Source organism: Schistosoma mansoni, chromosome 6 (genome assembly GCF_000237925.1).
Source record: "Schistosoma mansoni strain Puerto Rico chromosome 6, complete genome".
In the NCBI taxonomy this organism is placed as follows: domain Eukaryota; kingdom Metazoa; phylum Platyhelminthes; class Trematoda; order Strigeidida; family Schistosomatidae; genus Schistosoma; species Schistosoma mansoni.
In genome coordinates this window covers 14,726,957-14,741,280 of record NC_031500.1, presented here as the reverse complement: position 1 = coordinate 14,741,280, position 14,324 = coordinate 14,726,957, and the positions used below count along the sequence as shown (strand labels likewise).

Below are 14,324 nucleotides of genomic sequence, written 5' to 3'. Positions count from 1 at the left end.
CATAAAAGTCTATAAAATGTTTTCATATATACATATCTTTATGCTTAATGGTTTGAAGTTATCAACAGTCAGTCAGTCACCTACAACGTAGGACCAGGCACGTTTATACATCGGTCCAAGTTGCCATACCTCGTTAGCACAACAAGATGAACGGATATCCATCTCCGGCGGTAAATTCCCAACAAGTACGGATCTAACACAAAGCTACCCACAAAATGGTCGTGTGTTGCCGACCTCAAGCAGTTGTCCCTTGGGCACTGCGGTCACGCTCTCAGGTCATTAAGACCACTTCTAACCCAATTTCCTTTTCAGGTACCTCTAGAAGAACCCCTCCACGGTGTGGGCCACCGGGAAGTGATAACTACCCTCATACCTCTAACAGCATTCAAGACCACTAAAGTTATCAACAGATAATTCGAAACTGATATTTATCGCTGTTTGGTACCTATTGGTAAGAGGTATCTATAATTTTTGCATAAACCTCGACAGTTGTAAAAATTCAACCCTACTTTCTTAGCATCAGAGTTAGAGCATTGTTGAAAAATAAACACAATCCACGTCAATTCCAGGTTATTAAGCTTAGTGGTTAGATTGTTACCCCACAATACAATTCAGCCATCTTTGATGATTATTATTGAATGACTGATTAGTTGCACAATTCGCCAAGTGAATATGTTTATATAGAATTCTCAGCAGAAAGTATTTCAAAAAGCTTCCTTTTCTTATTGTTTGGTCGATCCTGACGACAAATATTGAAATCTTTCAATGATACTGAGCAATCGTCTTGTAAATCATCTAATCAGAATTCTGAAGTTGTGATTACATAATTACGATACATGCTTAGACCTAATAAGAATTGAAGATAGTCCACCTTGCCAGTTAGCGATCGCCATTTAGATGTTAGTAGCTCAGGAATCAACGTCTGAATACTCTTCATTCTTTTCAATTCATATTGCCGGCCACTCTAATTGGACGTTCATATATCAAACAGGGCACGTACGCAATCATACGATATAACAAATATCTCTGTACTTATTTGTAAGTTGTACGGAGAATGGTCATAAGCTTTTCATAAACGTGCCTGGATAAGTTATGCGAATAATGGACATAATGATATGTTCAAACAAACGAAAACAAGTAGCTTGTTGTAATATCAGGATGGGAGGAATAGGTAAACTAGATATTCAAACAGGGCACCATTTATATATATGTTGTGAACGATCACTCAGGTGGGGACAACCAATTTGTTGTTTGATACAAAAAGAGCCCTTTGGTAAAATGTGCTTCATTTGCAAATCTTGCATCAATCGTCTCGAACTTTATTGTTCCTTCATTGCCTTCATAATTACGTTCTGTTTATATTCCTGTTTTATTCAATTCAATCTTCGCAACCTTCTACTGTCAGATACTCCACTTCTGATTGTTGTCGCATACTACTTATGTAGACAGACATAAGTAGCAAACGCCACAAACGTAAATCTGTCTACTCTTAGTTGATTTCAATGAATTACTACAATATTCAATTCTGAAACGTTTATAGGATATAACTAATCCAAATAAAGCTATTAAAATAAAGTCAGTTTAAATGAAAGCAATAGTTGTTGATTGAATCACAGTTGATAGATGAATCGGTTGAAATGAAAGCTTAACAGTTTAATCACCTCGTTCAGTTTCATTTATGTTATGAACAAAAGTATAGAAGTACCTTAGATAAATATTACTATCGTTTGTGTTAAATCAAATGTTAGTAATTGGATTATTCGGAAAGTCATGCTAAAAGAGAGTCAGAGAGTTGAGACAATGATGTAAGTGGTTGTGTTCACTGATTACCTTTGATTAGACAACAGTCGAAAACCAAGAAGCACTAGATGGTTTTCTCACCAAAGTATGGGATTCATCAACAGACAATATCCACTAATCCACTAGGTATCAAATACAGAACCTTCAGATTTCAGATCAAGACTTATTTTTCAGACAACTAGGTTGTTAGCCTATATGTCACCTTTCTAACTTCAGTCAATTTTTTTTATTTCTGGTGTCCATTATCCTTTGACATTATTGATATCTAACTAACAGAACGGTGCGAAAACAATCAGGCTAACCAAGCCCATCACAACAAGTGGGGGGTGAGGGAAATAAACTATCTAAAAATGACAATAACATTTCACTGATATATAGATTTAACCATTCTATTTATTTATTTAAACACATACATATTGGTACAAAAGGGCACCAGATACATATGCGCCACACAAAACAATGAAAATAGGAAGAGGAAGGATGAAAAGATAAGGGGGAATGAAATGTACGACCGGAAGACTCAGTTAAGAAAGTTAGTACCACTCTTTATGAAGAAAGTAAAAGAAGGTTACAGCAGGATCGCCACTGGCTTCTATTCTGAGCCATATCTGATAACGTCTCTAGCCACTGTGTTTCACCATCTCTCGGATCCCAGCCAGGGAGTCGTGAAGGACCAACAGAAGCTAGCTCTTTGCAGCTTTCTTTCATGCCACGACACCATGTCATACACTAACCGTTCTAAATTCATAGTACAACCATTTTACTCCAAAGGATATAAAAAAATAAAAACTGGAACAAATTAAAAGAGAAAAGAAAGAAGGACAAAAACATAAGCAAAGTAAACAGACAAATCTCACACTAACCCCCTTGTTAAAATTTTCAACATAAGATCTAGTAACGATTAGAAAACAGAATAAAAAAACAAATAAAAGAAACGCTTCATTACGATTTTTGTTTACATGAATTCACTTATTAGTGTGTGTATTTCTATTCGCTTTTTTTGTTTTCCTATTTTAACGTTTCGTTTCCTTTTATGGTGTTTTTTTTTATAAAAAAAATTCAGGCTATTTTTTTTCGTACACCCACCCACCCATACACACATATATATCCATAGAATGTCTTAAAACTAAGTTGTAGACATGGCAATTGTCCCGTCACACACATATATATATACTCACGTATATACCTGAATGGTATCAGTTAAACAAGTAGTGTATTATGATCATTCCCCCAAATGTTTTTTTTTTAAATATGACACTATCAATAATAAGGATAATGATGATAAAGATGAAATCGGGATGGAAGTGAATAAAATCGACAATCGGTATATATTCAATGATACTTAATTCATTGCTGATAAGATTGATCATCATCATCATCATGGGATAATAATAATCATAATAGTAGTATAATAAATACCCTAATTGTATCGGCAAATTATGTTTATATCCAATTTTCAGTCAAATCAGTAGAATATAATAGAGAGAGATATAAAAATTAATTATGGATTAGGATTTTCCACTTGACTGTAACTATGTATTATATGTATATAAGTAGATGTCAGTAGTATAGTAAGGATATACATATATAATACAATTGACAGTAGTATTAATAATAATAATATGGTGTATATTTGGGTATGATTTTCCTTGTAATAGAAAGATATCTTCCTAATTGAAATGATTAATTTCATCTGCGAATATATATAGAATGTGCTTTGATTGTATGGTTTACATTTCTTTGTTCATTACCAATAATGAATATGAAATATATATGAAATCTCCACATACTCCATCTGATAATAATCATATGCTCACTAGTGACTGGCTTCAAGAGGTATTTCTTGGAGTTTTAGTGAGAAGCAGTGACCAGTAGAGTTCAACCAGGTCTGTTGTGAGACAATGGTGGATGTGTCGCTCAATTTTGTGGATTGGTTGAAGTTAGACATTAACACCGTTGAATGCCCGCTCAGTGGTTCTAGAGGTTAAGAGCTTGTGCGCGAGACTGATAGATCCTGTGTTCGAATCTCGCTAGGCGGGATCGTGGATGCGCACCTCTAAGGAGTCCCACAAAGGGACGAAACGGCCGTTCAATGCTTCCAGGTTTTCCATGGTTGTTTAACTTCAATTGACTCATGATTTTAACTGTTGTTATATTTGAAGTTAAACTGTTGAGTGAAATGCTTTATTATTATCACTGAATGATATTGTTCATATTGAATATATACTACATGCCCAGATTTCTTAGTACATGTTTATTTCATAATTAAACTCTACACTAAGCTATTGTACACTAAATTTAGTTTGATTTAAAATACCATTTTAATAAAGCTTTTAACCTAAAGACTTCAAAGTTATTGATATTAACTGTCTGAATCTTCTCAGTGATGTTTAATGACTGTAATTGATCAGTCTCTTTTTAGGCATATATACATCTTATATGGATTGATTCGATATTGTCATTTAAATCAAAAGCATTTTAATTAAAGTTAGATAGTGGCTAGTAGTGGAATTCAGGAGGTATGTTTCGTTCTATTTGGAACTCGTTAACTGAATATGCCTGGATCCTAGAGTTGATGTTCATCCCATAACTGGATCCCAGTATTTCCTGCACCAAATGTTATCGCGTTACCTATAAAGTTACTGAGTTCAGGTAGCCACTGGATTGTTCGATGGTATGGATTTTAGTTCATTCGTATTGGATAATACGATAATGTTTGGAGTGAACGATACGGGGTTTGATACCTAGATTGAATACCGATTCTGGGATGCAGGTACATCCTGCTGAAAAGTTCCAGATTGGACGAAACGTGAGACCTGGATTCCATTGCTAGCTACCAGTTAACTCAGCCTAAAATTTCAAATTATATGAGTTTACGAATACATTTTATAAATGGATTCATTAAACAGGGAGTGTTCATTCCTGAATGTAGCTTCCTCCCCCACCCGATAAATATTGATGTTGAAGATTTAAAAAATAGGGTATTAAGGAAAGGTGACAAAAAGTTTGATGAGGTAATGAATCTTTATCGATCAAAGTGGTTAGTATACGTGCTATCTATAACTAGCGCAGGCCAAACCAAAAGGAATGATCAATCCATTTAGTCACATGACCACTGATTTGATTAGAATTATTAGATACAGACTAATCAGAAGGGGTTTTGTGGATATTTCAGTATTTCCATAGTTGAAATCATGAGTCAATTGAAGCTAGACCACCATGAAAAACCTGGGATACAGATTACAGATACAGATTACTTGACTGGAGTCCTTCAGATAGTGTCAGTCAGCGGTTGAAGATATTGCATGACATGACCTAAAATCAGTCAGAATTTCACATATACTATCATCCTTTACCTTCCTCTCGATCTTGAATTCTAGTACACCTTCATATTTATTTTCCTACTGTCTTTCTGAACTATATCCTCAATGCTTAGTTTTTCATAGGCTGTCAGTACTACTATAATGTTTGTTTTTCACATTTTTAAATTTGATCTTATCCTCTTAATATAGCATACCAACTTGGACCAACTTACATTTGTGCCAGGATTTACATTTATGTAGACTGCTAACCACCATCCATCTTTGCTTACAATGCTTGTGAATTTAGACTATATCGAGCAATACGCACAGGATGCACATTTGGCTAATAAGAGACTGACCAATTGCAAGCCCAAACATCAATGGGAAGATTCAAACAAACAGTACTAAGTGAATTTAAACTTCACCTCATTGCACAAGCAAGTGGCTATCAGGACTCAGTAGCTAAATGGATAACGCGATGGCGTTTGTAGCGAATGGTACTGAGTTCAAGTCCTAGAGTGAACATGAACTCTGAGATTCAGGTACATCCAGCTGACGAGCCCCAAAAAGGACAAAACGCGCGTCAAATTGGATTCCACTGCTATCCACTATCCATCTTTACTTTCAATTCATGTAGACTAGTTAACTTTGATAGTTAATTTTTAAAAATTATCATAATCTTCATTTATTTCCATGAAGTATGATTTTGTCACAGTTTAACGAAAGAATTTTCTTTATCCTGTTTTGTTCCTGTTTCTCTTCAAACTGTCTTCATTATTAACTATGGAAACGAAATAGCGTGAGATCCTCGCTGAAGCACGCACAATGGCTCAATTGAAACATCGACATATTGTAAGATTAATTGGTAAGTTATTTTTATTGGATTATTGCTTAACTAATAGTGTATGTTCAATTAGGCTAAAAGAAAGTATCTTTAGAACTAAATCTAAGAAAGTGAAATAGATATGTAGCTCAAATGAATGATTGAGCTATGAGGCTTTCATTATTTCCCTGAACAATATCATTAAAGTCAACTTTCTGTGGGAGTGTTGATGTTGCTCAGAGAAACAATTCTTTGACCTAGAACTAAATCTATCGAACATTTACTATACAAGACTGTTTATTATAAATAACGTTATACCTATAGCGATTTAGCTGTGTTTATACGTGAATACAAAAGAATCTATGTAGTTGGAAATTTTTTGAGTTAATCTAAAGGCTGTCTATCTTGAGATATTGAAGGAAAATCAATCTCTATAACAAATCTCTTGTTTGATGGTTAACGGGTAAGCTGTAAGAAACTTGGAGGTAACTAAACCAATATATGATGCAAATCCATGAGGTCGCTAACTGTTAATGTGAAACACATTGATAGTTACAGACTAATTGGTCGGGGGTCGTGTGATAATCTCAATTACTGGTCGGAGGTGTTTAAAGACGTAACTCAGAATCGGTTACAATGGTAGATGTGTTTGCCTGTTTTCTCCCTCCAAACTTCGAGCTCCACCATTCTTTCATTCAATCCTCTTGAATTGTACTTACAATGTTTAGTTTTCCTCACTATCACTGACAATAAAATTATTTTGGCATTTCGTTTTTCTACTCTTTTTTTTAATTTCACCTTTTTATGCTGTTGTGATATAGGAACTCAAGTTACCTCGTATTTGTACCATACTTTACATTGATTATGACTAACTGAGTAATTGACTTTAACTAGCGCTCATGAATGAGCCTGTAATTATCTATATGTTAGACAATCTACATAAATCTTCCCATGGTAACAAATCTTTACAGATTATTTTGTTTCTAGCTCCATTCGTAATAATAAACTCTAATGAGAAAACTTTATCTCGATATAAACAAAGATGGATAGTGGCTAGAAGTGGAATCCAGCAAGCACGTTTCGTCTTATTTGGAACTCGTCAGTTGGATGTACCTGAATCTCAGAGTTCATGTTCACTCTGGGACTCGTACCCAGTACCATTCGCTTCAAACGCCATCGTGTTATCCACTCAGCTACTGAATCCTGATAGCCACCTGCTTGTGAAATGGGGTGTTTAAATTCACTTGGTATTATTTGTTTGAATCTTCCCATTAATGTTTAGGACTGCAATTGATCAGTCTCTTATTGGCATATGTGCATACTTTGCGTATTGCCTTGATATACCCTTCAGTCACAAGCATTGTAAGCAAAAATGGATATGTAGAAAGTTATTTAAATCATTTGGTACATACAGTGGTTCATTTGTATGAAGTAAGTACTCTGAGAATTAGAGAGTTAAGTATAGAGTTCTGCTTGAAAAAAGGAACATACAGCTGATGAATCACGAAAAAAGGATTAGACAGATATCCTAGGTTGGACTGTAAATCAACCTTCAATTTGTTATTAACATTTATGTGTATATACATCATGATATTGCCCAGGACAGAGTTGGATGGAGAATGCTGGTGAGCGGCCTATGCTCCTCCACGAGGGGTAACAGGCGTAAGTAAGTATATCATGATATGTCAGTGTGTTACAGATATATTAAAACCAGACGCATTGAACAAAATCGTGTATGATCATATAGTAACCGCTAAATGCTTAGCAACTACCTTTTTCCCATTTATACAGTAGTATATCATCCAATTTCTCCTTTTCTTTTGAAAATTGTAGAATTCCATCCCTAAAACATAATTTTCCTTACATTAATATTTCCCTTTCTTTTTTATTATATAATAATAAAGGTGTATGTAAAGAGGAACAATTTATGCTTGTCCTTGAATTGGCGCCTTTAGGTCCAATTAATAAATATTTGAAAAAGCGCCCGTAAGTTAAGAAAAAATTGAAAATTTTTATTCTTTTTTTAAAATGGTTTGAATAATTTTATCTGGTTAGCGTTTTTTTAGCGAGTTGGTTTTCTACGGGATGAAGTCATTAACCCCATGCCCAATCCTCCTCTTTTATCCGGGCTTGGGATAGGCAGTAGCCCCCGGAGGAGCTACGGGCGGATGTATGAGGTTCCCTTTCTGTTTTTTTCAATGTCCAATAAGTGTACAAAATTTAGCATTTTCATGTTCATTTACCAAATGAGTAGTGTATATTTGATTGAAGATATTAGTTCAAGCATCTGAATCTATTAACAGCTGAATAGGGTTTTGTGGAGATTTTAGTAATTTTATATAGTTGAAATCATGAGTCAATTGAAGCTAGACCACTATGGAAAACCTGGAAGCACTGTTTGACGGCCGTTTCGTCGTATTGTGGGACTCCTCAGCCGTCCAGTGCTTCCAGGTTCTCCATGGTGATCTAGCTTCGATTGACTAACGATTTCAACTATTTACATCTGTTTGTTATGATTAATACACTAATGTAATGCATCTCAACGTAAATAAAATGAAATTTGAGGCATGAAATTAAATCTTCAGTGAAAATTACACTCTTATATATAGTTCTCGCACCTTAACTGAACAGAAAAACGGTCAAATGTGTCTTATCGAACAATTGAATAGTTTTAAAAATGCCCGATTGATTTCGGATTGATAGTCTAGTTGCCTTAATAGTGTTACAACCAAAGAAGTAATGACAAAATCAAGTTGAATTTGATTAATTTAGATATGTGATGTAAGTGTCTTTTGGATCCCATCCTTTCATTGTCTACCAAGCATCTTCGGTGGTTTGCACTAACAATCAAACAAGGGCATGAAACACGTTTTTTTCTATAAGTTTGTTTATTTCAATTGTCCGGTTAGCTACAGTAATCAAATATTCAGTTTTTCATTTAGTTAAAATGCCCTGTCGATGAACGAATATGGTTAAGAAATCTGTGAATTGAGTGCTCATATATTTCGCCTTAGTATGGGACTACTGATTAGTGAACATCAACGACCAATCAGAGACTAAGGCTAAGATCTCCTGGTTTCACAAACACTTCGTATCTTTTAAACTGCTAGCTGGCATCAAACAGGTCTCATTTTCTTAGTTCAATCAATCAGTGGTACAAAGAGACATCATTATCGATATGGCAGTTTGTTTGATGTATTCCTGACGATCATAATCTATCCATTCCTAAACAATAGTTTGTATCAATAACAGCAACAAAGCTTTAATATGTTCAATAGATTTCTCAAATACTGAATCATATAAAATCTTTATAGTCCTGGCAAATGAATAGATCTAATGATCTTAAATTATCAAACCAATCACAGCAATGATTAGTACATATCTTCCAGCTGCACATATTTCATTTGTGACAACAAACAAAAGAAATAACTTGGTTTCTTGGAATTTCTAGTTTTTTTTCTAGATCAACAATCTATATTGTTTCATCTGACCTCCAGACTGTTGAGCCTGCATCCAACGATGTTAATGTCAAAATTTAATCAATCCACGATAATGATAAACTATATTAATAAATGACAATTGGACTGAGACACAGTAATAGGTGTTGATCATCTAGTTAGTATCCGCATGATTACGGCAACTAGTGAATAGAGGTTCTAAACGACGTCTCAAAATCGTCTGCAATTAAGAATGTGCATTCAGTTTTTGTCTTCCCATAGATTCTAAGCTTCTGAATTCTTAACAATTTTATTTGCTTTGACTTCACTAATTTGTATTTTGTTGGTGAGCATCTTTGACACCTAGTCGTTTTATCAAAAGTGGTACTTTCAATACCTCTACTACTCTGGGATTTCGTCAGATAGTTTCACCTCTCTGTGTCGATGGGGTATGACAATGTGAACGGATGTTCACATGTACCAGGTTCCATGTTGCGACTGACTGACCGAATCCTTAAAGTGTCAGTATGGATGTGTTAAATTTCATTGAAATCATGAATCAATCTAAATAAGATCACCTCTGAAAAACTGGAAGCACAGGATGAAGTTAGACCTTAACGCTGTAGGATGACGGCCCAGTGGTTTAGAGGTTAAGTGTTCACGTGTGGAACCGAAGGTCCTGGTCTCGAGGCCCGCGCGCACGTTGGTGAGTGCATACCGTTGAGGAGTTTCATACTAGGATGAGATGGCTGTTCAGTGCTTCCAGGTTTTCAATGCTGATCCAAATTATATCGGTTCATAATTTCAGTGCATCCTTCAATCACTAAACTACTATATTGTTTTAGAAGAAAACTCTGTAATCCTCTTTCATTATACCGTTTTTCTATAAAGTTGTCTGTTTTTACCTCATACTTTTAGTGATGTCAGTGTGCATACGTTAACTGAATTGATGCATCAAGTTGCATTAGGTATGGCTTATTTGGAATCGTGTAAATTTGTACATCGAGATTTAGCTGCTCGTAATGTTCTATTGGTTACACGTCATTTCGCCAAGATTAGTGATTTTGGAATGAGTAAAGCATTGAATTTTGGTAGTGATTATTATCGGGTATGTTGTAATGAAGCTTTTTTAACTGAAATAAACTAACATAAGGTGTAATTTCATTTAGTATTATTTGTTTGGATCTTCCCATCGATGTGTTAGGACTGCAACTGGTCAATCTCTAATTGGCATATGTGCATACTGTGCGCGTTGCCTCGATATAGCCTTAATTCACAATCATTGTAAGCAAAGATGGGTAATGGCTAACAGTGGAATCCAGTTTGAAGGGCGTTTCGTCCTATTTGGGACTCGTCAGCTGGATGTACCTGCGCGTCCTGGATTCCACTGCTAGCCATTATCCATTTTTGCTTATAATGTTTGTGAATTAAAGCTATATCGAGGCAATACGCACACTATGCACATATGCCAATTAGAGACTGACCAGTTGCAGTCTTAAACATCAATGGGAAGATTCAAACAAACAATATGAAGTGAATTTTTCTTGTCATGGTTTCTCATTAGATCTTCTAGAATAGATATGAGTAAATGAGTCCTGGTATAGAGTCTTATACCAAAATGAAATAACTGTCTACAGTTTTCTGGTATTTGGGGGTTATTTATTTAGTATCTTTGTACTCGTGTTAAAGGTAATGCTGAACTTATTCCCAAATACAGTTTGTAACAAACGTTATTCCCAAATACAGTTTGTAACAAACGGTGTTCATTAAAATCGAACATTCACTACTTATTGTTGGTCATTTTAAAGGATATAATATACCATTACACTCTTGCTTCAAATAATCCATGAATAGAAATCTTTTACATTTGAATTATAGGAATACTAGAATATATTAAATTAGATAATGGTCTGATATAGGTATTTTTTACTGTTTTATACTGATTTTTTTGTACCTAGGCACCATAAAATTAGATGACAATGTTCCAGAATCTGTCTATGTACTAAATTGACTTATTTTTATTGTTTTGTTTTCAAGTATTTCCTAAGTGTTAGACAGATTATAATGGAAGTAACTTGAACACTTAGTTGTTCATTTGTTTCCAGTCAGGCTATGAGATTGTTTTAGTTGGCTTTCCAGTATTTTCTAACATAGTGAAATCTAGTCAATGGACTACATCATGTTTATTCAGAATTTTGTCAATTATCTTTTTATCTAATGAGGTTGAAACCCCACGTTTAGGGTTAATACTGGTCATATTTACGGATAAAGGAGGTAGGTTGATGATGGGGTTATCGACCCCATCCCGTAGAACAGGATCTTGTAAAAAAAACGCTAACCAGAAAAAACAGTTTAGTCGTTTAAACTCCACTTCGAAAGTTGAAAGGTCTTCATTTAGAAGGATTGCGATGTTTCGTAGTGAAAGCAGAGATTCATCGGAGTTCACGAGAACAGAACAACAATCAATGCAGGTACTTGGAATGTCAGGAAAATTAGTTCGATAAGTAAGTAACGAATTTAAATATCATAGAAAAACATAAAATAGTTGAATTTTCAAGTCGCAATTTTCATTGGCAAGATAGATTTTTTTCGAGTAGTCCTTTCTATCTCAAAACTCGTTTTTTATTGTTTTCTATATAGGCTGCAACGGCTGGGAAATGGCCTCTAAAATGGTATGCACCTGAATGTATATATTACTTTCGATTTGACTCAAAGTCTGATGTATGGAGTTATGGCATAACTTTATGGGAAGTTTACTCCTATGGTGAACGACCATATAGAGTGAGTTGAAGTTTGTACATTCATTACCAAGTATATATGTAAATATTTTTCTAGTGCCATTTTTACTACAGACATTTGACATCTGCTAGTAGAGCAACTTCATCAGTTAGAGAGAAACGATATTTTATCACTAGAACGTAAGTGAAGCGACTGTAAAGTCCCAGTCAGTAGTAGTTGATTAACTAACTCTCTGTGAATAGTTAAGTTTCTTGCTCCGATACTTGACTAGGATCTTTGTATCCATTGTGGAGAAGGCTCATACTTAAATAAAATAACAATCCAGTGCACCGCGAAATTCACTAATTCAGTAGTTGGTGATAGTTTTTGATGTAAATTTACATAAGTCTTCACTAACCGCCTCAAATTTTTGAACTAAATATGAATCATATGCTAACTAATGACCATTTTCCAGATGAACTCTCGAAATTCTAATAAGAAGTGATTGCTAGATGTCGATTGTGTAGTGAGTGAGTCATTTACTCACTAATGACATTGACTAATACTGCACAATCTTTGGAATCAATTGAAGTTGGATAAAAAGGAACATGGTTCAATGTCAGGAAGGGGCTTCGTGGAGATTTTTAGTAATTTTATATAGTTGAAATCATCAGTCAATTGAAGCTAGACCACCATGGAAAACCTGGAAGCATTGTTTGACGGCTGTTTCGTCCTATTGCGGGACTACTCATCAGTGGGCATCCTCGATCTCGCCTCGCGAGATTCGAACGCAGGATCTATCAATCTCGCGCGAGAGCGCTTAATCACTAGACCATTGAGCCAGCCGGCATCAAACGGTGTTAATGTCAACTCACTGAAGATATTGGTGAATGGTTGCTCCGTTTCGTGGTTTGGTTGAAGTTAGACATTAACACCGTTGGATGCCGGCTCAGTGGTCACATGGTTCAATGTTTTAAACGTTATGACTTCAAAGTTCCAGTATAATCAATCGTAAGTGGACAGTGAAGCAAAACAATTGTTCAGTATATCTCGATTTAGAAAAAGTTGTCTTGTTAAAATCAGTCCTTGTTGTGAATAAGAGGAAGCTAATTACTCATATTTTTATTACAAAATAAGATTGAAGTACATCATCTTGTGTACATATGTCTATATATTTTTCTAATTAGGATATGAAAGGTGCACAAATATTGGCAATGTTAGATCAAGGTCTACGTTTATCACGACCAAGTCGATGTCCTGAATCAATCTATAGTATTATGCAACAATGTTGGAATTTTGAAGGTGTACATAGACCAACATTTGCAGAACTTGTCTTAACAATATCACGTATTTTAAGAGCAATGCCATCACCACAAACAAATATTTGCATACCCAATCATCATCATCATCATCATACTAATAATAGTGGTAGTAATAATATTAATACTAGTAATAGTAATAATAATGTGTTATCTAGTAATTTACCAACAAAGTTTGATCATTTACATTCACCTACTCATCAACATAATAACAGTAATAAAAATGATAACAACAACAACAACAATACCACTATCATACATAACAATAATACTGGTTTACATCCAATTGAATTTAGTCCATTAAGACGTCTTGGTGGAATTGGTACAAGTACAAGTTCCGGTGGTAGTGGTGTAAACAGTGGTGGAAGTGATGGTACATCATTCTAAATTTAATATTCAATCAAATAATGATTAGTGCACAATCAATGTAACAATACTTTACAACAGTCATCAGAAAAGAAAAAAAGAAAACTTTCTTTTTTTACATAATTATTGGTCAAAATGGATAACAGTTATCGTTTTTGCATATTTACAAACATTGCACATCTTACGTTTGTACATTTTGGCTATTTCTTCTCTCCTTTTTTCGCCCTTTTTCCCTCCCTCCTTCCTTCCTTCTTTCTTTCTCTCTTTAAGAGTTTGTTCTCGTCTTTTTCTCTCCCTTTCCTTCCTTCTCTCTTTCTTTCTTCCTTTCTGGGTTTGTTCTTTCGACATTCTTTAAATGATACTCATCAAAACAGAACGAGATCTACATATGATATAAATATATATATGAAATTGTAAATGATTTTGTTTGATATATTTTTTTAATTACTGTCTTAAAAACACTAAAACATAGATACATAATAACTTTGTTGCCAATTAAGCCTTTGAATGATTTTGTTTTAATAGACCACATTGTTATAAGTGTTTTGGTTCTCTTGGA

The 14,324-nt window shown here is 34.6% G+C and overlaps 1 protein-coding gene and 1 non-coding gene across 2 annotated transcripts in view; one reads left to right on the top strand and one right to left on the bottom strand.

Annotated features, from left to right (window-relative positions):
• The window catches only part of Smp_149460 (tyrosine kinase), a gene marked incomplete at its 5' end in the record, with an annotated part of 30,959 nt that extends 16,984 nt beyond the window's left edge, over positions 1-13,975 (top strand). The window contains 5 exons of the mRNA XM_018798369.1: positions 5,901-5,967; positions 7,830-7,911; positions 10,281-10,470; positions 12,003-12,143; positions 13,268-13,975. Of these exons, the coding sequence (XP_018653318.1) occupies positions 5,901-5,967; positions 7,830-7,911; positions 10,281-10,470; positions 12,003-12,143; positions 13,268-13,786 (999 nt within the window). The 3' untranslated portion in view covers positions 13,787-13,975. The remainder of the gene's footprint in view (positions 1-5,900; positions 5,968-7,829; positions 7,912-10,280; positions 10,471-12,002; positions 12,144-13,267) is intronic.
• Positions 10,739-10,767, bottom strand: Smp_tRNA_02401_Pseudo_TTG.1.1. Its single transcript has one exon. It is a non-coding gene (tRNA).
• Positions 13,976-14,324: the final 349 nt, after the last annotated feature.